This window comes from Cervus elaphus, chromosome 1 (genome assembly GCF_910594005.1).
Source record: "Cervus elaphus chromosome 1, mCerEla1.1, whole genome shotgun sequence".
Lineage (NCBI taxonomy): Eukaryota > Metazoa > Chordata > Mammalia > Artiodactyla > Cervidae > Cervus > Cervus elaphus.
The window spans coordinates 44,406,054-44,426,574 of NC_057815.1; the positions used below are offsets into that span (position 1 = coordinate 44,406,054).

The 20,521-nt window shown below is 56.1% G+C and overlaps 1 protein-coding gene across 1 annotated transcript; it reads left to right on the forward strand.

The window, feature by feature from the left end:
• The first annotated feature begins 697 nt into the window (after window positions 1–697).
• Window positions 698–20,320, forward strand: OAF (out at first homolog). Its single transcript, XM_043901095.1, has 4 exons — window positions 698–1,000; window positions 16,647–16,781; window positions 17,828–18,008; window positions 19,289–20,320. Exons 1-4 carry the CDS (start codon window positions 734–736, stop codon window positions 19,552–19,554), a joined length of 849 nt encoding a protein of 282 aa, XP_043757030.1. The 5' UTR covers window positions 698–733; the 3' UTR covers window positions 19,555–20,320.
• Window positions 20,321–20,521: the final 201 nt, after the last annotated feature.

Consider the following 20,521-nt stretch of genomic DNA (forward strand, 5'->3'; position numbering starts at 1 on the left):
ATTCGCCGCGTCAGAGAAACTGAAAAGACCAAACAAAACCCCTAAAACACCAAGCCCGATTCTTTCATCCACGTGGCACAAGAACGAGCCAAAAAAGAAGGACGGGGGGGCGGGGGGCGGTGCGGGGGAAGAGTCACCCGTCCCGCCCCTGCTGGGAGGAAGGGATCTGCCAGGAGAGTCAACTCCCGGGCCAGCCCGGTCGCTGCCGGGGCGCGACGGGGAGGGAGCGCGGTTGAGAAACCCAGTTCCCACCAGGCCGCCGCGCGCCGGTCCGCCCCGGCCACCCCGCCCCCGGCCCCGGCCGCCGCCAAGCGCCGGGAGAGCCGCCGCGGGCCCTTTAAGGGCCGAGAGGTGCGCGGTCTCTTTAAGGCAGGTCCTGGTGGTTTCTGTTTTCTGAAGGAAGTGACGGGGGGTGGGATTGAATGAAAAGTGCAAAACAGAGTCTCGGAGCTCCGGAGTCGGGGGCCGCGGGAGGCGCCGCGCTGGGACTGGGAGGCGGACGGACCCCGGGAGCCCGGCGTCCGCCTCGGAGCCGCCGCGGGGCGCGCGGCGGAGCGCAGCCCACGTGCCTCGGCGCCAAGTCGCTGGCGCCCCGCGGCTGAGCCCCCAGCCCCAGGGGGAGCCGCGCCCCCGCGCCGTGAACTAGCCTTCAAGTTCGGGCGAAGTTTGGCCCCGCAGCTCCCCGCCCGCTCGCGGCGCGCCGGGACCGCGAGGGCGGCGGCGGCTCCCAGGGATGCGCCCGCCCGGCCGCCGCGGGGTCCCCCGGGCGTCCCCCGCGCTGCTGCTCCTGCCGCTACTCGTGCCGCTGCTGGGGGCGCCGCGCGGCGTGGGCGCGGGGACTGGAGCTGGCGCGCCGTCGGAGCTGCGGGTGCGGGTGCGGCTGCCTGACGGCCAGGTGACCGAGGAGAGCCTGCAGGCGGACAGCGACGCCGACAGCATCAGCCTGGAGCTGCGCAAGCCCGACGGCACTCTCGTCTCCTTCACCGCCGACTTTAAGAAGGTGAGGCACCGTCGCTTGCCCGGCGGCGGGGCGGGGGGCGGCGGAATCTGCGTGCCTGAGGGGGTCCCGTCTGCTGGCCTGAGGACTGGGCCCAGAGAGGGACAGGGACGCGACTTAGCCAAGGTCACACGGGCTCTTCTCCACACCTCTTTGCCCTGCTCCCCAGCGCCCATCATTCTTCCCCAGGAGCTGCCCTTCAGACTCTCCCTTGCAGCCTTTCACCTTTTCACTCTGAGCGCCCAGTCCCCTGACCAGCTAGCTCCGCACTTCCTCTTCCAGGTCTCCCAGCGCCCTGCAGGTGCTGACCCTACTAGAGTCATTGTTACTAACCCCGTCTCCCTCTCTGCAGTAAGTCCCTCAGACTCTACCAGGAAAAAGTCCTGGGCCAGGCACCAGAGGTCCTGGGTTCTCTCTGTGACCTAGGACAAGTCCGTTTCCTTCTCCAGGCCTCCTTTCACGCCTCTGTACAGGCACAAGAGGGTGATGCCAGCTCTCCCAGCCCTGACATCGTGGAGTCCATGTACCACCTCTCCTTGTTTCACTTCCCTGGGCTGGGGAAGGGGGTTCCTGGGCGGACCTATGTGTCCCATGTGCCCCTCAGGCCAAGGAGAAGCCACCTCTTCTCTTTGGAATGAAAATCTGGGGAACTTGCAGTGGAGGACCTGGGGAGAGGGCCCGGGTGAGGTCCCCAGGCTCTGGGAGAGGTGCCACCTCTTATCCTGCTTGGCAGAAGGGCTGACCAACCCTCAGTTCTGGCTCAGATTCTGGGGAAGGGGGTAAAGACCAGCCTCCCCTCGGGGTGTGTGTGTGTGTGTGTGTGTATGGTGAAGGGAGCAAGTAGGTGGGCCTGGCCCCCTGGATTGCGAGGTGGGGTAGAGAATGGAGGTACTCCGGGTTATCAGGAAGCGGGCCTGGAAGGGCAGCGAGTAACGGTGACCCAGGGGCAGGAACCCTGGCGGGAAAGAAGGTGGGTGAGGTGTGGTACTCAAGGGAGTCTCCTGATCAACTGAAGAGTGCTCCCCACTTCCCTCTCCTGTAGAAAGAGGCCCTGGGAGGCTCTGGGGAAGGGGAGAGGGAAGGCCGATGAGACAGCCAGCAGTTGGGGAAGCCCAGGGCTCTGGGGCAGCTATCTGAACCGCCTGTCTCTCCTTCTTCTTGGAGACCAGAGCTTGAGAGGAGTTAGGGCAGAGTTTGTAGATTCACCTAGGGACCCAGCCACATTGCCGTAGATGGTATACCAGGTTGGGGGCCAGTGATCCCACGGACGGTGGAGGTGGGGCTTGACGGCTGATCTGTCCCTAGACTATTGGGCTGTGACTGACCAGGGATGCAGGGAGACCTGTTGAGGGTGGTGGGGTGGGGGTAGGGGTGCTTGAGTGTTGCGTTTGGGAGGAATGTGCGATCCCTTCCTTACTCAGCAGGCCTAAGCTAGGTTCTAAGTTCAGGCAGGGGCAGGTGAGTGTGTGTGTGTGGAGAGAGGAAAGCTGACAGGGCCGGAACACCTCCTGCCTCCCCACTTAAACTCCAGGGGAATTTTGTCAAGTCTGGTCTTTTCCTGGAAAACCCAAATAGGGGAAATAGGAGTCTAAGCGTCCCCTCCAACCTTCCACTGAAGCCCTTTGTCCTTGAGAGTGAGCCTCAGGCCAGCCCAGGAGTCTCCCACCTTCCTGCCCTACTGCCCATTGTTCTTTGGCGGTGCTGGAACCCTCGAGAGACTTCCCCATTCCTGGGACCACTCCAGCAGCCAAGACTGTGGGTAGGACACCGGTCAGAGAGCCAACGAGTAGGGCTCAGCTTTTATAGCCTCTAGCTGCAGCTTGGAAGGTTTTATTGCTCTATCCTGAGGGCAAGGCTAGGGGAGAGGCCAGTGGCAGTGGGGTGCAGGCCTGGGGATTGGGGCTGAGGGTAGAGTGAGGGGCCAACTGCCCAGTTAGAGAATCCATTTGGAGCTGATTGTAAGAGCCTCATTTTAATCCCCGTAGCAGTTCAAAGCTCTCCACAGCAGTTCAAACCTCCACCCAGGTTTCCAAAGACTGCTTTTCAGGGTAACCTCTGACCCAGAAGCTGGCGTTTCACACCCGCCCTCTGGCATCTCCAGTTTCATCAGCAAGGGAGGGAATTGGGAATGGAAATCACCGAAGAGAACCAGCTTTCCAAGGCCCCTTCCTACTCTGGATTTCTCAGCTGGCCTGGGGTGGGGTGGAGTTGGGGAAGGCTGGGAGTGGAGTGGAATAGCCTTTATCTCCACCCTAGTCCATGGTCTGCATTGGCCAGAGCAGCTTTTATAAGTGATCTTTCTGGGGTGGGTCACCTCTCTTATTGCTTGCCCAGTCCTCAAGGTCTCTGGCAGATTTCCAAGAGAAGCTTCTATCTAGAAGTAATGACTTTTCTTGTAGGAGAAAGTCCTGGACTTGGTATTTCTTTTATTCCATGTACCAAATGGTTTGGGAACAGTCCCTAGTTCATTTAGGGATAGTAACACTGGCCATTTTGTCACCTTTGGGAAACAGTCCAAACTGAAAGGAGACAGACGTAATTTAACCCTGGGCAAGCTACTTGATCTCTCCAAGTCTTCATTTTTTCATCTGTAAAATGGGGATGATAATGGTACTGTTTCCATGGTCGTTGTGAGAACTAAACTGAGCCACGTATATGAAATACTCATTGTGTATCATCTGCCGTACCCAGTGCTCCAGAAATAGAAGCCACTGACTTTCATAATTATCACTGGCTCACATCACATCTCAGCAGGGACCCTCTGCTAAGCTCAGGTGCAACGGTGTTGAACAACAGACCCAAAGTCACACGGAAAGACAGCACTGAGCCTGGAAGAGCCTTAGTCCCTCATCAGAACCTTCTCTCTGAAGCTCCATGTGTTAGAGCTCCCCCGCAGAACAGAAATAATAGAAGAGAAATACACCCAGGCCCGAAGAACAGAAATAATAGGAGAGAAATACACCCAGGTGGCTCAGTGGTAAAGAATCGGCCTGCCGAGCAGGAGACACGGGTTGGATCCCTGGGTGGGGAAGATCTCCCTGCGAGAAGGAAATGCCAACCCACTCCAATTTATTCTTGCCTGGGAAATCCCTTGGACAGAGGAGCCTGGTGGGCTACAGTCCACTGTGGTCGCAAAAGAGTCAGATACGACTTAGTGACTAAACCACCACCACAGAGCTGTGGAAGAGATTTTATTTAAGGGGCTGTTGGCTCACAGGATTATGGAGGCGGAGAAGTCTGTGGTCTGTCAGCTGGAGGTCCGGGAAGGCCTGTGTCATTCCAGTGTGAGTGCAGAGGCCGGAGAACGAGGAGCTTTGACGTCTAAGGGTGGGAGAAGATGGATGTCCGGCTCACTGCAGAGAGAGCAAATTTGCTGTTCTCCACCCTTTTTGTTCTTGTCATGCCCTGAATGGATTGGATGATGCCCACCCGCTCTGGCGAGGGCCACCTTCTACTCGGGCTTCTGTTTCAAATGCTAATATCTTCCCAAGACACGCTAACTGGACACACCCAGAAAAGATGTTTTATCAGCTCTGTGGGCATCTCTCAGCCCAATGAAATGCACATGGGAAGTTAACCGTCATACTCCAGAATTGCTGGCCAGCCCCTCTGCAGGGAGCAGTCACCCAGTCGTGTCCTGCTACCCAGGGCAGCAGTGAGGCCCCTTGTGCTAGATGCAATATAGCCCTCCTCCAGCCGGTCGCACCCCTGTCCCAGCCCCTTCTCCACGCCCCTCCCACCCTCTGCCTCTGCCAGGAGACAGGGCTCCAGCACCGCCTGGCCCTCCCCACACTGCCGTGCTGGACCTGAAGCCAGTAAAGCTGTCACAGTGATCAGCCCACTATAGGACACGGAGCCCGGGCAAGGATCACACACTCTGCAAGGCCCCCGAAGCTACCACATCGCCATCGTGCGTGACTGTAAGCCCTGCCCACAGGCTGCTGACCATCAGGTCAGGGCTCAGCTTTCAAAAACCATGCTGCATCTCGGTGGCTCCCAAACTGTGCTGCACATTTGAATCGCCTGGGGAGCTCTAGAAAACCCAGGCCTCAGCTGCACTCCAGACCAATTAAGTCCAAATGTCTGAGGGTGGGTACCAGACAGCAGGGTTTTTAAAGAGCCCCTGGTGATTCCAGTGAGCAGCAACGTTTGGGAAGCCCTGGCAGAGTTGCTCCAGGGACGGAGGGACTTGGAGGAGGCACAGGGTTAGGCTGTGAAATGAAGGTCAAGCCCCAACTCAGTCATTTAGTTGAAACCTGTCGTTCTATCCACAGTAACCCTAATGTGTTTAATCAGCATGTAGACCCGAGGCCTCCTTCTCTGTGCCCTCAGCACAAGACTGCTGATTCATCATACGCTCTCAGTAGGCAGTGCTCTTCTTTATAACCCAAAGCCTATGCGTGTAATCATACCCAAATGTACAGGCTCACTGGGCATGTCACCATCCCTACTGTCCAGCCTGGCTTTTGCTCTGACCGCCGTCTCAGTCCCCTTCCCCCAGGTTGCTCTCCCCATCCAAGTTCTCCTTCCCCTCTGAGTCTCTCTCACCCCAGTCTGAATGTCCAGAAGCTGGGGGAGGGGGATGAGTCATGTTCAAGTGGTGTGGTTTGGTGCTGACGGGACGGGGAGGGTGGGACTGAAAGATAAGAGAAAGTCCTGGGCAGCTACAAAGGGCGGGTGGGGGTGGCGGTGAATCATGGCTGCAACGGGAGCAGGGAGGAAGGAGCCCAAGACTCCAAATGTGTGGAGGGTGGGGGTCAAGAGGGGCCATGCTGCAGCCAAGGGGTGTGTGTGTGTGTGTGTTAGTTGCTCAGTCATGTCCGACTCTCTGCGACCCCGTGGACTGTAGCCCACCAGGTTCCTCTGTCCCTGGAATTCCCCAGGCAAGAAAACTGGAGTGGGTTGCCATGCCTTTCTCCAGGGGATCTTCCCAACCCAGGGACTGCGCCTGGGTCTCCCGAATTGCAGACAGATTCTTTCCTGTTTGAGCCACCAAGGAAACCCAGAGCCAAGATAAGGGGGTCCATATAACAGGGCCAGTCAGCTCGAGGTCACTCCAAGGGACCCATGCCCTCGGCACCCATGCCCTGGGGGGTGGGGTCAGAGGGAGGAGCAGTCCAGAGAGCACAGTCATCTGTGCCTTGGGGGGCTCCCTGTCTGGGTAGGGGGAGTGGCTGCAGGCTGTGAGAGAGTCAGCAAAGATAGGGAATGTGCAAATAGCCAGACTGATGCCTACGGCTGTTTATTCTAATAGGATATCACATCACAGGGATGTCAGACAGGACAGGCTCTGAGGGTGCAGTGTCCACCTACCCAGCTTATGTTGGGTCCCTGCAGTTTGGTGATCTGTAGTGGAGACATGTGATGGAGAGGGTGTCTTTTGGGGAACAGAATACGGTAGAGGTGCTTTCAGCAGAGACCCAGAGCTTTGTGGTGTCCAGGGCATTTCCCCACAGGAGTTCATGAGAAGTCGTCAGAACCACCCGGCTTGTGCCTGTGGGGCCGGGTTCTGACAGCAGTCCCTCTGCCGTGTCTGAGGAAGCCCCCTCTGTGTTAGGGATCAGCAGCCCTGCCCCACGGTAGCCTGGCCTGCACCTCCCACTCCCTGAAAGCCTGTGTCCAGGTGGAGTCCTGGCAGAGGATCCCGGGTTGCGCCATGAGGACTGCCACCTGGGACAAGTCAGTGACTTTCTGTTATGATGGGGGAGAAACGGAAGTGAGGGTCTTCCCATGAGGCTTCCCAAGGGTCACAGAGGTGGTGCCGGTGAGACAGAGGCCAGCTCTGAGGTAAGAATCACAGCTGTCCAGGTCTCACGCACTGAGTGGTCACTCAGATCACACACTGACGGTGGCATTCACACACCTGGCCTCATTTGATCCTCACCACTACATCGTATGGTGGGTATTGCATCCATTTCGCAGATGTGCAAACTGAGGCTCATGCCTGTGTAGTGACTTGGACAAGATCAGTAGCTAACGATCCAGGATGGGGACCCAGGGATTCTTCCACTGTGTTCTGACTGCCTGTGCTTGCTGTGACATATAAATGGGCCCCTTCCCAGAGGCTGAAGAAAGCTGAACAGGGGAGGGGAGAGGAAGAAGGAGGCTGAAAAAAGCCTCGGTGCAGAGGGACACATCTACGGAGAAACTTTCCTGCTTATAGACTTGGGCTGGACCCCTTCCGCCAAGCTCACCACATCCCCCACCACGAATTTTGAGTTTTGACCTCTTCACTGAGCCTGGGATGTTCCTCTTTCCTCTCCCCTCGTGGCTCCTAGAGAGACCATGGGCGTGAGGGCACCATTATTTAAATAGCTCACAGATTCTCCTGAGCGCTCACTGTACCTTTTTCTGCCTTTGACCAGCCGTGTGGCTTGACAAGTCACTTAACCTCTCTGAGCCCCAGGCTCAGACACAACACTCATACGGTATGATGGCTTGGAGGCATGTTGTCAGGAGTAAGAGGCCTCAGCAAAGCAGAGGCCAGCGGAGGCAGGTGAGAAGAGTCCTAGTTGTTCCAGCCAGGGCCCCAGCCCTCCTTCCCTCAGCCACGCAGATTGTTCCTGTTCTGGGGACCCAGGCATCGCTAGGACTCCCATCCTTTCAGTTGGCAAGTGTTGAAGTGGCCGGCCCCCCTCGGCGGGGCAGGGGAGATTCTGATGAAGAGCTAGGGGCCAGGGAGGGAGGCGCTGGGGCTGGGAATGCAAGTGAGTGGGAAGCGTGGAGCCTCATCTCAGGAGCCCTGAGTCAGCGGGACATTGGGGTGCAGCTGATCCACATAAAGCCGCACATTGTTCCTGGAGCAGTTGGGACAGTGGTGACCTTTGGGATTTGGCTGACAGAGCGCTGGGGGCCTGGGGGAGGGCAGGGGGCACTGCCCCCAGCGGGTGGTTGCACGGATGACCTGTAACAAGAAGTCTCTGTCTAGGCGTAGCCCTTGGGGTCTGCAGGCATCTCATAACAGGGCAGCCTGCCTCCCCAGGCACCAGCCGGGGAGTGTGCTTGGCTTGGCTTTGGGTTGATTCCGTTCACCTCTGTGCCTCTCCAGGGGTCCGGCCAGAGCAGCCCAGGTGCTCCTGGGGTGGCCGTGCGGGGTGAGGAGGGCCCTGCTCCCTGGCTGCCCCTCCAGGCTGACCTTTCACCTCCCCAGCACAGGGAAGCCAGCCCCTCTCTAGCTATAAAGCAGCTCCAGCCAGGAGCCGAGCAGTAAATATTTGGGTTGGCTCAGGATGGGCCTCAAAACCTCATACTCTGGTGTGACGGGAAGGAGACCAAGATGGCAGAGGAAGCTCCCGGGACACAGTGTGAGCTGTCCGAGGGAGAGAAGAGCAGGTGCTTGGCGGGGACCTGGAGCATAGCCTCCAGCCTGGGCTGTGTAACCGCGCTGGCCCAGAGGTGGGCTGGGAGAGGGCTTTTGAGGGAAGGTCAGTTCCACCATGGGCTTTCCTGGTAGCTTGGCTGGTAAAGAATCTACCTGCAATGCAGGAGTCCCTGGTTTGATTCCTGGGAGGAAAAGTACCCCTGGAAAAGGGATAGGCTACCCACTCCAGTATTCTTGGGCTTTCCCGGTAGGTTAGCTGGTGAGGAATCTACCTGCAATGCAGGAGTCCCCGGTTTGATTTCTGGGTGGAGAAGTTTCCCTGGAGAAGGAATAGGCTACCCACTCCAGTATTCTTGGACTTCCTTGGTGGCTCAGATGATAAAGAATCTGCCTGCATTGTGGAAGACCTGGGTTCGATCCCTGCATTGAGAAGATTCCCCTGGAGGAGGGCATGGCAACCCACTCCAGTATTCTTGCCTGGAAAATCCCCATGGACAGAGTAGCCTGACGGGCTACAGTCCACGGGGTAGGTAGCAAAGAGCTGGACACGACTGAGCAGCCCAGCGCAGCACAGCAGCTCCACCATCTGGCCCTCTTCATTTTCAGTTCCCCCGTGGTCCAGGGCTGGGTGGGCAGCGAGGTCTGAGATGGGAGAGCCTCCGGGAGAGCCTCCCCGCACCTCCCCACGGCGGGCTTTCTGGAAAAGGGGGCTGAGGAAGGGCGCTCAGAGTCAGTGGGAGCTGGGAGCTGGTGGTGGGAAGGAGGGCGGGGGCGGGGAGGGGTTGGCCAGGCTAGGCTGAGGAGGGGAACTGGGAGAGGATGCTTGTCAGAGAGGCGGCTGTGAGTGCCTGGAGGTAGGTGAGTGTAACAGCCTGTGTGCGGTGGGTGCAGAGGCTGGTGTGTGAGAAGGCGTGGAAGATGCTCTGTGTGTGTGTGTGTGTGTGAGAGAGAGAGAGAGAGGAAAGAGAGAGAGACTTTGGAGGGAGAAGGGAGGGCGGGAGAAGGGTGTGGAGAGCCTGTTGGGAGAAGATGGGCATGTGTGACTACATGCGAGGGATGTTGTGGGTGATCAAGAGAAAGGGGGTGACATGGAGACTCCTGGGAGAGGCCACAAGGGAGGAAACGTGCTCCTAGGGGCAGTGGTGCGAGAGAGGAGGGGCCCACGGCCGAGCGGAAGTATGGGTCCCAGCAGGAGGGGCATGGGGGGTCTGAGTGCCGCTGGGTGAAGCGTGGGAGATCGTTCGAGAATCGGCACCTCTGGGTGAAAGATTATGGCCACGTGGCCTCTGAATGGGGCAAGCAGGTGTCTGTCTGTGTGTACAGTTACGATTCGACTTGGCTGTAACATAAAACCTCACAGCAGTCAAAACAAGAGAGGTTTGTTTCCCCCTTTCATTCTGGAAGCTGGCAGTTGGACTCATGTGACAGCACCAGGGTCATCGGCGCTCCCGTAGGCTCTGTCTTCGGGGTCGCCTCCTGTCCCCAACACAGAGCTTTCCCTGGAGCCTCTCCCCCGGAAGGCAGCAGCAGGGGCCTGGCACGGGCTGTCTGCTCTTATAAGTGCAGAGGGCTGCCCCCTGCTTTTCCCAGAACAGCCTTCTCCCAGTGAGATACAGAGGGTCTCGGGCAGGGAGTGGATGCAGAGAAGAATAGAATATCTGGGAGAGGGCTCAGTGGGGAGCTGGGAAGTGCAGAAAGATCACTGGGTTGAGTCAGGAGATCTGGGCGCCTGGGCCTGGCCCTGCAGCTGTGTGACCTTGAGGGTCACATCCCCTGCTGGAACCTCACTGGAGCATGAAAAAGCTCCCCTGAACCTTCTAGAAGCCAAAATTGCAGCTGCAGGACTGCCAGTCTGCAGGAGCCCAGGTACAAGGAAGCCCAAGAAGAGCCCTCTTCTTGTAGGGGGCAGGAAGTTTCCATGGAGGCCCCAGAGCATGGGTGCCTTCGCTCAGCTTTGTGTCAGACTGAGGACACTGCATAGATAAGGCGGAGCCGCTGTCCTGAGCCAGGGGCACAGTGTGGAGGGCCTGGGGGACTTGTTGCCCAGGCAGAAGGCACCACACGAGCACTAAGGACTAAGATGCACGCTGGCCTAGCACAGCTCAAGTTTCTGATTCAGCTCTAAGCCAGAGATTCATGCATGCTACCCCCAGGCTGAAAATCCAGTGATGACTTCCAGTGGTCTGCGAGATGAAGCTCAGACTCTTTGACTGGGCTCGCAGACCCTGTCCCTGCCCTCGCACCAGCCTCTTCCTTCCACTCTCACTGCCCTCCCCTCCCTCCCCTTCCTGTACTCCCATCACTTTCCTTAGGACCCTGGCCTGCTCTTGTTTGTTCAGTCCATCCTTCATTTATTCATTTCCAGATATGTATTGAGCACCTGTTGTGTTCTAGTGGGTGGGGATACACTGCAAATAATATACCATCCCAGCCTCAAGGAGTTGAGTCTGGAAGGAAAGACAAGGAAAGAGGTCATTCCAGACACAGTGGGAGGAAGGTAGGAATTGGACCTGGCCAACTCTGCTGGAAGGTTGCTGGGGGTGATGGATGCATGTGAACTGAGTCCTGAGGGATGCTGGGCAGGATGGGACAGGGTATCCCCGACAGGCATCAACTCATAGAAAGGCACATGGCCTCGCTTATTCTGGAAACCGCCGTCTCTTTGGTTCAGTGCTCAGAACTGTCAGCAAAGGTGTGGATGCCAGCCTCTCGGGGGTATACTTTATGGTGAGGACAAAAGAAGCCTTGGAAGGGCATTAGGCAGACCATAAGACAGTAGTGTGACAAGATAGATGGGTGGGGGCATTAAGATGCCTTATGTACCTCCCCATCTTCTGTAATGGGGCTTCCCAGATGGCGCTCATGGTAAAGAAGTTGCCTGCCAATGCAGGAGGTGCAAGAGACGTGGGTTCGATCCCTGGGTCGTGACGAGCCCCTGGAGTAGGAAATGGCAACCCACTGCAGTATTCTTGCCTGGGAAATCCCATGGACAGAGGAGCCTGGTGGGCTACAGTCCCTGGGGTCACAAAGAGTCGGACACGGCTGACCACACAGCACACACACACACATTTTCTGTAATTGCCTCTCTCTTGGCTAGAAAGCCCCCTATCCTCTCATTGTCCAGAACCAGTGAAATATCCTTCAGTCTAGTACAGGGGTTCTCAGCCTCCAGGATCTAGTGCCTGATGATCTGAGGCGAAGCTAATATATAACAATAGAAATAAAGCACACAATAAATGTAACGCGCTTGAATCATCCCCAAACCATCCATCCATGCCTGCCTCCCGCCCCCCAACCAGGTTCATGGGGAAATTGTCTTCCACGAAACCTGTCTCTGGTGCCAAAAAGGTTGAGGACCCCTGCTCTAGTTGAAGTGTTCCCTCCCTCCACCCCTCCCAGCCCCACGCCCAAAGGGACAGGAGCACTTCCTCAACCATCCTTTACCCTATAGCAGAATTCCAGGGACCATGCAGTCCATGGGGTCGCAAAGAGTTGGACACAACTGAGCAACTTTCACTTCCACCTTTATCCTATAGCACTTTGCATAAGCCTCAAGCCTAGGCCTCATCATGGGCACTGACTTCAGTTATAGGTGAGCTTCTCCTATGAGTCCCTTGGAGACTGGGGCCTTGACCTTGGTCTTGCCCGCTGCCCGGCCCTGCCACCTGTGATGCTAGTCAGCGCTCTCCCACCGATTTGCTGATTACCTGCAAGCTCCAGCAGAGTCACCTGACTTCTCTGGGGCTCTGGTGTGTCTCTGGAAGAAAGCTCTTTTTTCTTGCCTCTGCAGGTCTGGAGTTGATCACAGTTGGAGCTAGGCCAGGGATTGCAACAATTCTAGAGAAAAACTGAAGGAGTCCAGCCCATTCTGTTCTGAGACCTTTCACTCATTTTTCCTGAGTCCAGCCCATGCTGTTCTGAGACCTTTCACTCATTTTTCCTCACAGGAATTCCTTGAGGTGTAGGTATTGTTGGTTGTACTCACTTTACACATGTGGAAACTAAGATACAGAGAGGTCAGGTGCATCCCCCAGGATGACATGGCGTGTATCAGCAAAGCCGGGGTTTGAATGCAGGCAGCACTGGCTCCAGAGCCTTTGCTCTTAACTATCCTGCTCTCTGAGAACCTTTAAACCACCCACCAAGGACTTCAGCAAGTGCTCACTACAGTAAGTTCCCTTTCGTTAAGTCCATCAAGGTTAGCCCGGGTACCAGCTAACACAGTTGGCTATATAGTACTGTGCTGTCATGAGTTTATACTTTCACACAAATAATACATTAAAAAAGCACAGAAAATAAAACATTTCTAATCTTACAATATAGTACTTTGAAAAGTACAGTAGTACAGCACAGCAGCTGGCATACAGGGGCTGGCATCGACTGAACAGGCAAGAAGAGTTACCGACTGGAGGAGGGAGAGGAGGTGGGAGACGGTGGAGCTGAAGGATCGTCAGCAATAGGAGACGGAGGGCAAGCTGCAAGCTCACTCGCCTGACGCTGATGGCACAGGTTCTGGTTCCTTGGTGGAACCAGATGCACGTTGGCATCTTAGAACGTTCGCAACTTCAAAGTGCGTATAGGGGACTTGCCGTATCTCTGTGACCATCCCCTCTGTGTGGCCCAGTTTCAGCCCTGGTAACTGTCCCCTCCTCTTCTTCCTGGTGGCCTGCTCCTGGGGGGCTGGAGGTTCCTAGGAGCCCATGGGAGAAGGAGCCTTTAGAAACTGCCCATCTTGGACGTCCTAGCCTGAGACCTGGGCCTGAAAAGCCTGCGATATGCTCTTCCCCAGCTGTGTCATCTGCCTTGGACATTAGGCCACATCTGGGTGGATCATCTTAGGGGATTCTTGGGCAAGGAGGAAACCCAGGAGCTTAGCATCTGGTCAGATGTTCCCTGAAGCAGGGGGCCCTCTCCCCCTGCCCTGTCCTCTGTGCTGGAGGGAAAGGGGGCCCTGGGAGTGAGTCTGAGGTGTGGGGAGTAGAAGGTAGGAGAGACACTGGTCATGATGATGGAGCCACAGAGATCCGGCTGCTTGGACTGCTGTCTCCCTCCCAGGCTCAGCACAGGGAACTTGGTTTCCTGGAGATACAGGTTAAGAAGGTTGGAAAATTCAGGGTTTACAGAGGCCTTGGGCAGAACAGGCAGAGGGATTAGAAAGGTGATCCTGCGTCATCTTACCCTGATGTTTGCGTCAGATGCTATTGACTGTTAGTCACACACAACCTTGAATGGGAGCCACCATAGTCCTGGGGCAGGTCTGCAGAGGACACGCAGACCACGTGGCAGGAAGAGGGCCCTGCATTCTCTTCTGTTACTCACTGGCTGTGTGGCTGTGGGCAGACCACACTCTCTCTCTGGGCCTGAGCTTTAGTTTCTTTAGAAAGTGAAAGTGGTAGTTGCTCAGTCGTGTCTGACTGTTTGCAGCCCCAGGGACTGTAGCCCATCAGGCTCCTCTGTCCATGAAACTCTCCAGCCAAGAATACGGAAGTGGGTTGCCGTCTCCTTCTCCAGGGAATCCTCTTGACCCAGGGATCGAACCTGAGTCTCCTGCACTGCAGGCAGACTCCTAACCATCTGGTCTGTAACTGGGCATCAAAGATATTGGATTAGTTGATATAGAAGCAGTTGTGCATTGTGGTTGCGAGAATTTGGATTTTGGAGGCAGGCTGCCTGGGTTAAAAATTTTGACTGCATTTCCCCTTGGTCTCATGACCTTGAGCAAGTTATCCAATCCAAACACAGTAATAATCGTAGTTACTACCTCCTGTTGTTGTGAAGATTTGAATGGGGCAGTATATTCTTTTTGACTCACGGTAACAGTGACTTGTCCCTTCCAGTTATAAACTTCAATAAATCTTTGTCCTTTGTAAAAATAAATGAGAGACATAGAGGAAATCTATCTCAACAAAAAATTCTCATCCCCTTGCTTCACCCGCAGTCAAATTCCCATTTTGGTAGCATTTTGCTATTGTCATTGACACTGTTATTTAATCTAGAAGCAGGGAAGATATTCTGACAGATTTCGTTCATCCCCTGGTCTGGTCTAGAAGTTCAAATACTTTCTCTGGCTAATGGTAGATGGGCGGTGTCCAAGCCAGGAGGCCAGCTCAGGGTAGCCCACAGACCACAGGCTATGGCACGTGCCTGTGGTATTGGAGAAGATGCTGTGAATATCCCAGAAGGCATTCTCTTCAAGGGTCATGGCTGAAAATACCCAGACTTTGGATCCTGCCTGGGGGTCCTGCCAGGGACATCCGCCTAACTCAGCCCCAGGAGGGGAAATCTGGTATCAAGTCTCACCTGGCAAAAACCAAGTGGAAAATGCACACATGTACCAACTCCAGTCTCCCCTCAGCCGGCCCGAGGGTGTGGAAGATTGGATGACCGAGGTTTGGCAGGGCAAAGAGAACCTAGCCTCATGGCCCGAGAGCGGATTTCCTGCTGAGAGGAAGCTGAGGTTACCCGAGCTGTGATTCACCTTCCCTCCAAGTCTGGGACCAGGAGGAACCTAACATAACCTTTCTCACCAGCTGGGCCTCAGTCTCCCTTTCTACAATCTTGGTGGAAAATCTCCCTGGACACTCCCACCCCTCAATGTTCCAGAGACCATTTACAGTGAAGGGAAGTAGGGAAAGTCCTTGTAGAGTCAGAAGAATTCCAAAGGGCATGGGGATGGTGGTGGGGAGATACTTCCCTGGTGGTCCAGTGGTTAAGACTTTGCCTGCCAACGCAGAGGGTACCAGTTTGATCCCTGGTCAGGGAGCTAAGATAAGATCCTACATGCCTTGGGACCCAAAAACCAAAACTTAAGACTGAAGCAATATTGTAACAAGTTCAATAAAGACTTTAAAAATGGTCCACATCAAGACTCTAAAACAAACAAAAATAAAAAGGACAAAAAGGGCATGGGGATTTGTGGGATGATAGCACTGACCCGCTTGAGATCACCTGTAGCACTGGCTGGTCACCTGCAGTGGGACAGTGGCCCCAGCCAGCGCCTCTGAGCACTTGACTCCGGGCAGGCGTTCTCTGTGCTTTCCCTTCACAGCAGCCTGTTTTGTCCTCATCACAACCCTTCAGGTAAAAGTGGCATCATTCCACTTTACAAACGAGGCTTAGAGAAACTGGGAGATGAGCCTGGACACCACTAATACACTGCAGACTTGGAGGGGAACCCTGGGTCCCTCACTGCCTACACCGGAGTCCAAGGGGGCCCCTCAGACCCTGTTCTCAGAGCATTTAACATGGCAGGAAGTGCTCAGTGAACCGGGATGTTTGGTGAGTGAGCCCAGGGCACGGTCATTGAAGGATTCACATCTATATAGGCTCTATATCCTCTGCGCTGGTACAGGACCACTAGGGTTCCTGGAGGAACCATCAGTGTGACCAGGGTCCCTCCCAGGCCGAGGGGATCTTCACACACTTAGACCGCTGCTGACTGGGACCTGCTGATGTCTCATCGGGGGCCATTAGCCAAGGCACAGAGCTGGGTGAGAGCAAGGGACACCTAGGGTGCCCAGGGTTTCAGCAGCCCGTTTGGAAAGGGAATCCCATCCCACAGCCCCTCTCCCTTCTTCCTCTGCCCCTCTCTGGCCCCCCTGATTCACACAGTGAGTCAGTGACAGGAAGGAGCCCTTGGCCTGCTGGTCATGCCGTTAGTAACCCCACGGGGAAAGGGGAAGTGGGGAGGGAAGGGGAAAGGTGAGCCATCGCAGCGCGTTGGCAACAGCTGTTGCCGTGTCTGCTCTTAACCCCATCTTGACCCCGCCACCTCCATCTGAGATGCGGGTGGCTAGGAGCCTGGATGACCAGAAGCACCGGGGGCATTCTCCCCAAACCTACTGAATGGGAAAGTCCGCGAGAGGAACTCTGAGATCTGTGCTTGTAAAAAGTGCAGCCTCTCCCTTGTGACACCCTAGTCAGGTGGTCGTAAGGGCCCTGACTCACCCTGATCAGGGAACACAGGGGTGCCACAGAGGGGAAGCATCAGCTATGAATGAACCAGGTGCCAAAAGGGGTGGTTTCCTTTAAGGTGAAGTTCTGTGCTTTTTAAACAGCCTTGTTTTGGAAAGCTTTCTAGCGGTTCACTCTTGTGAATTTTCCAGAAGGCTTTGGAACATCTGGGGTGTGTTCTTTCTTTTAAGTCATGGGTTTAAATGGGAAAAAAAAAATTCCCAGGACAGTAGGAGGGAGGTGCCTGTTGCAGGACAGTGTCCATGCCTGTGTCTTCTGGGGGGGTCTGAGCTGAGCACTGCGTGGGGTGGGGGGACTGGTGAGGAGTCCCCACCCTCTCCAACCAGCCCCCATCCTTCTGCCCTTCCCCATCAGGATGTAAAGATCTTCCGGGCCTTGATTCTGGGGGAGCTGGAGAAGGGGCAGAGTCAGTTCCAGGCTCTCTGCTTCATTACCCGGCTGCACCACAATGAGATCATTCCCAGCGAGGCCATGGCCAAGCTCCGGCAGGTGAGTGCCCACCCCAGGCCTGCCCCAGAGCCCACACGCACCCCTGCAGCTGAGCCCTGGCCTGGACCCCATCCACCCCAACCTCAATCTCCCACCCCACCCTGATCCACCTAATCCCTGGGCCCACACTCAGCCTCTAGTCCTGAACCCCCTGATTATGCCCCAGGCCACACCTGATCCCATAACCCCAGATCCCTAGTCTGCACTGAACCCCCATCTCTCAAATTCTTCCTGCCGCCAACCTCAGCCCCTCCCCGTTTATGATGGAGGCAAGTCAGATCTGCCTTCAGCTCTGGCACTGCCACTCAGCATCTGGGTGACTCTAAACGTGTCACCTCCCTTCCAAGTCCCTATTTTCTTTTTTTTTGGCCATGCCACAGGGCATGTAGAATTTTAGTTTCCCAACCCTGGATGGAACCTGCACCCCCTACATTTGAAGCTTGGTCTTAACCACTGGCCTTCCAGAAAAGTCCCTCAAAGCCCCTATTTTCTTACTGAGAGATGGGTTATGGTGAGAATTAAGTGGGATGGAGCATGTAAAGTGTTCAATGCAGCTTTGGAACCCCTCAGCCTGTTGCCTGCTCCCAGTCCCTTCCCCGACCCTGGGCCTCTCCCCAGCCTCATGTAAGCTCCCTAAACTCTTCAGCAGGACCTGTCCTTAGTCCCACCCTTCTGTCTGCTTTTCCCAGAGAAACTCAGTTACCTGGATATTGGAAAGTACAGGACCCCAGCGGTCATTGACCCTGGGACAACTGGCCTGCCCTGCCCACCTCCAACACCACCCCCACCTTCCCAGCAACATGTCAGAATTCTCCCTTAGGTCTCAGAGGTCAGCCCAGTGGCAGGCTAAAAAGGCTTGACTGTACCCTGGGTATCAGTTTTTCCACCAGTTGAAGGGGGGCTGGTTCCCCCTGACTGTCACCCTGCAGGTGGCCCCAAGGATCTGAAGGCAGCCAGCCTGGGCTTGTCTGACAATCAGCGACCAGGGAAAGAGTGGGCAGAGCGCTATCTGAGGCGGGTGGGAACAACTCTTCTCTTCCACACAGAAAAACCCACGGGCAGTGCGGCAGGCTGAGGAGGTGCGGGGCCCAGAGCAAATGCACATGGACATCGCTGTCAACTTCAGCCAGGGGGCGCTGCTGAGCCCCCATCTCCGCAACGTGTGTGCCGAGGCTGTGGATGCCATCTACACCCGCCAGGAAGACGTCCGGTTCTGGCTGGAGCAAGGTCAGCTGGGTGTGGCCCACTGCTGTATCATCCCAAATATGATGGGGAGCAATAATGAGATAGGGGAATTCTCCACCCAGCTGGGACTAGTCAGGGAGGGCTTCCTGGAGGAAGTGATGCCTGTGTGGCTCTTTATTGAGGAGAGTCAATGAAAGGGATCGATTCCAGGTAGGGACATGCAGAACAGTGACTCTGCTAGGCCCTGAGGAGGGAATTCCCAGACAACTCCACCCTCCCCACCCCTACCCCTGCCCCATATGTGCCCTGAGTGAGAACACAGGTGAAACCTGTGGTGAACATGCGCAGGAAGCAGGGTCTGGATGGGGCCCAAAAACACCCGTTCCCACCTGGCTACCTCTGCTGCTGCCTCTCAGAGTTCAGCTCCAGTTCTTCCCTTCACACCTTCTGGGGGCCCAGCGTCTCTCCCCCAGGCCCTGTAGAACGCCTCCCATCCTGGTGTGGCCCCTGCCTTCCGGGCCTGTGTGACCTCACTCCTGGCCCATCTCCCGATCATCTTTCCCAGCCCTGTCCTCGGCTCCTCTCTGTAAGGAGGGCAGAGAGATGTCGCCATTCTAACGCCAGGTCCCTGGTCCTCTGCCTCGCTGGCTGAGCATAAGAGAAATGCCTATTCCTCCCAGAGCACCACTGGATTTAGAAATTAGCCTCCAACTAATAAAAATAAATAAATAAATAAAAGAATGTATTTAAAAAAAGAAATACCCGACAGAGCTGTGGCCGTGCCCCCCACAACACCCGCCCCTCCCCTGTGGGCTGCACCCCAGACCGAGGTGCAAGCCACATGCTGTCCCCCAGGGACCAGGGGCTGGTCCCTCCCGGGGTCGCTGAGCCAAGCCTGGGCTCGGTCACTGCTCTGTGCCCCCAGCACCCCGCCCGAGTGTACCCTGTGTCCTGGCTACCCTGGCTTCCCCAGCATGTTTGTGCTGGCCCTTCCCTCCCTGGCCCTCCTCAGATACCACCTCCTTTAGAAGCTTCCCTTGCTTCCCTGCTCCTCCTCCCCACGCCTCTGTGCCATCATGTCCATCACAGTAATGGCTTTAGGCATAGGGTGGCGTGGCACTGGCAAGGGTAAGTGGATGCCTTGAAGTCAGACAGTCCTGAATCCCTACTTACTGTGTGACGTCAGCCAGGCCAATAACCTCTCTGGGTCAGTTTTCTCCTCTGTAAAACAAGGATGATAACACTTAGCTCCTGGGGGCCCTGGGATGCCTGAAGGGGCCGTGCGGGGAGGCCCCCGCCCTGACCCCTGCCTTCTCTCCCAGGTGTGGACGGCTCTGTGTTCGAGGCTCTCCCCAAGGCCTCGGAGCAGGTGTTGCTGCCTCGCTGCGGGCAGGTGGGGGACCGCGGGAAGCCCTGCGTCTGCCGCTATGGTCTGAGCCTGGCCTGGTACCCCTGCATGCTCAAGTACTGCCACGGCCGCGACCGCCCAGCGCCCTACAAGTGCGGCATCCGCAGCTGCCGGAAGAACTACAGCTTCGACTTCTACGTGCCCCAGAAGCAGCTGTGCCTCTGGGATGAGGACCCGTAGCCAGGCTGGGATGAGGGGTGGTCCCCGGGGCAGCTGCCCGGGACCCGCTGCCCCTCCCCGAGCCGCCAGAGGGGGTGCCCCCCCAGCCCCGACAACCAAGGCCTTATCGCTCTTCCTTCCCATCACCTAATCCCGGAGCCTCTGGCCCCCTCATCTGTGACTGTGAAAGGGGTGTGGTGTGGCAAGGGTTAACTCATGAAGGCAGCCCCCACTCCTGCCCTGTGCCTTCCTCGGGGACCCAGGGAGAAGGGGGGTTCTCCAAGCTTGCCTCCCCTCCTTCATCTCCCCGAAGTGTTCACTTTCAAGCACCCAAAATGTGACAGCCTATGACTCTCCTATTTAACTCTTCAAAGGTTTAGACCCTGAAAGGTGTCTGTGCCTGTCATACCCACCTCCCCACACATAACCCCTGCCCCACCGTTGGGAAGGACCTGGCCCCTGTGCACCGTCCCACTGCCCAGCAAGGAGGGGGAGAATCATTGCACCGGAGGGGGAGCAGCCCCAGCCACAGATCTCAACGCATTCCTCTCACCACTGGCCTCTGAGGCCACCATCCCCAGCCCTGACACAGACCGTATGTGCCTTTCTGCAAACCTGGACTTGGCCGAGGGAGCAGGTGCCGGCTGGCTCCCTCTAAACAGAAGTATTTTTGTAAGGTTCTGGAACAGGGAGGGAGCATGAAGTATGAGGAAAACTTGAATTCCAGATTTTTAATGCAAAATATTTATCATTTGTACCAGAAATAAAATTTTAAATTTTTACTTGACTGACAGTTCTAGATGCAGAGTTCTGAGAGAATTTTTGGCCAATGCTGCCACCTGGTGTCAAGAGACATGTCCCTGTCTAGGGAGCCCGTCTCGGGGACAACCTGTCTAGGGACGACAACTGAAGCACCTACTGTGTGCTCAGTCTTGGGTGGGGGGTGGGGAGAGGATGTAGCTGGGGATGGGTATTACTAGGAAAGGAT

Bases quoted from the DNA above. Each gene is read 5' to 3' on its own strand.
- OAF (XM_043901095.1), top strand. From the start codon at position 734: ATGCGCCCGCCCGGCCGCCGCGGGGTCCCCCGGGCGTCCCCCGCGCTG. The intron at 16,782-17,827 runs GTGAGTGCCCAC...TCTTCCACACAG, and splicing joins CCATGGCCAAGCTCCGGCAG to AAAAACCCACGGGCAGTGCG. The intron at 18,009-19,288 runs GTCAGCTGGGTG...CTTCTCTCCCAG, and splicing joins CCGGTTCTGGCTGGAGCAAG to GTGTGGACGGCTCTGTGTTC.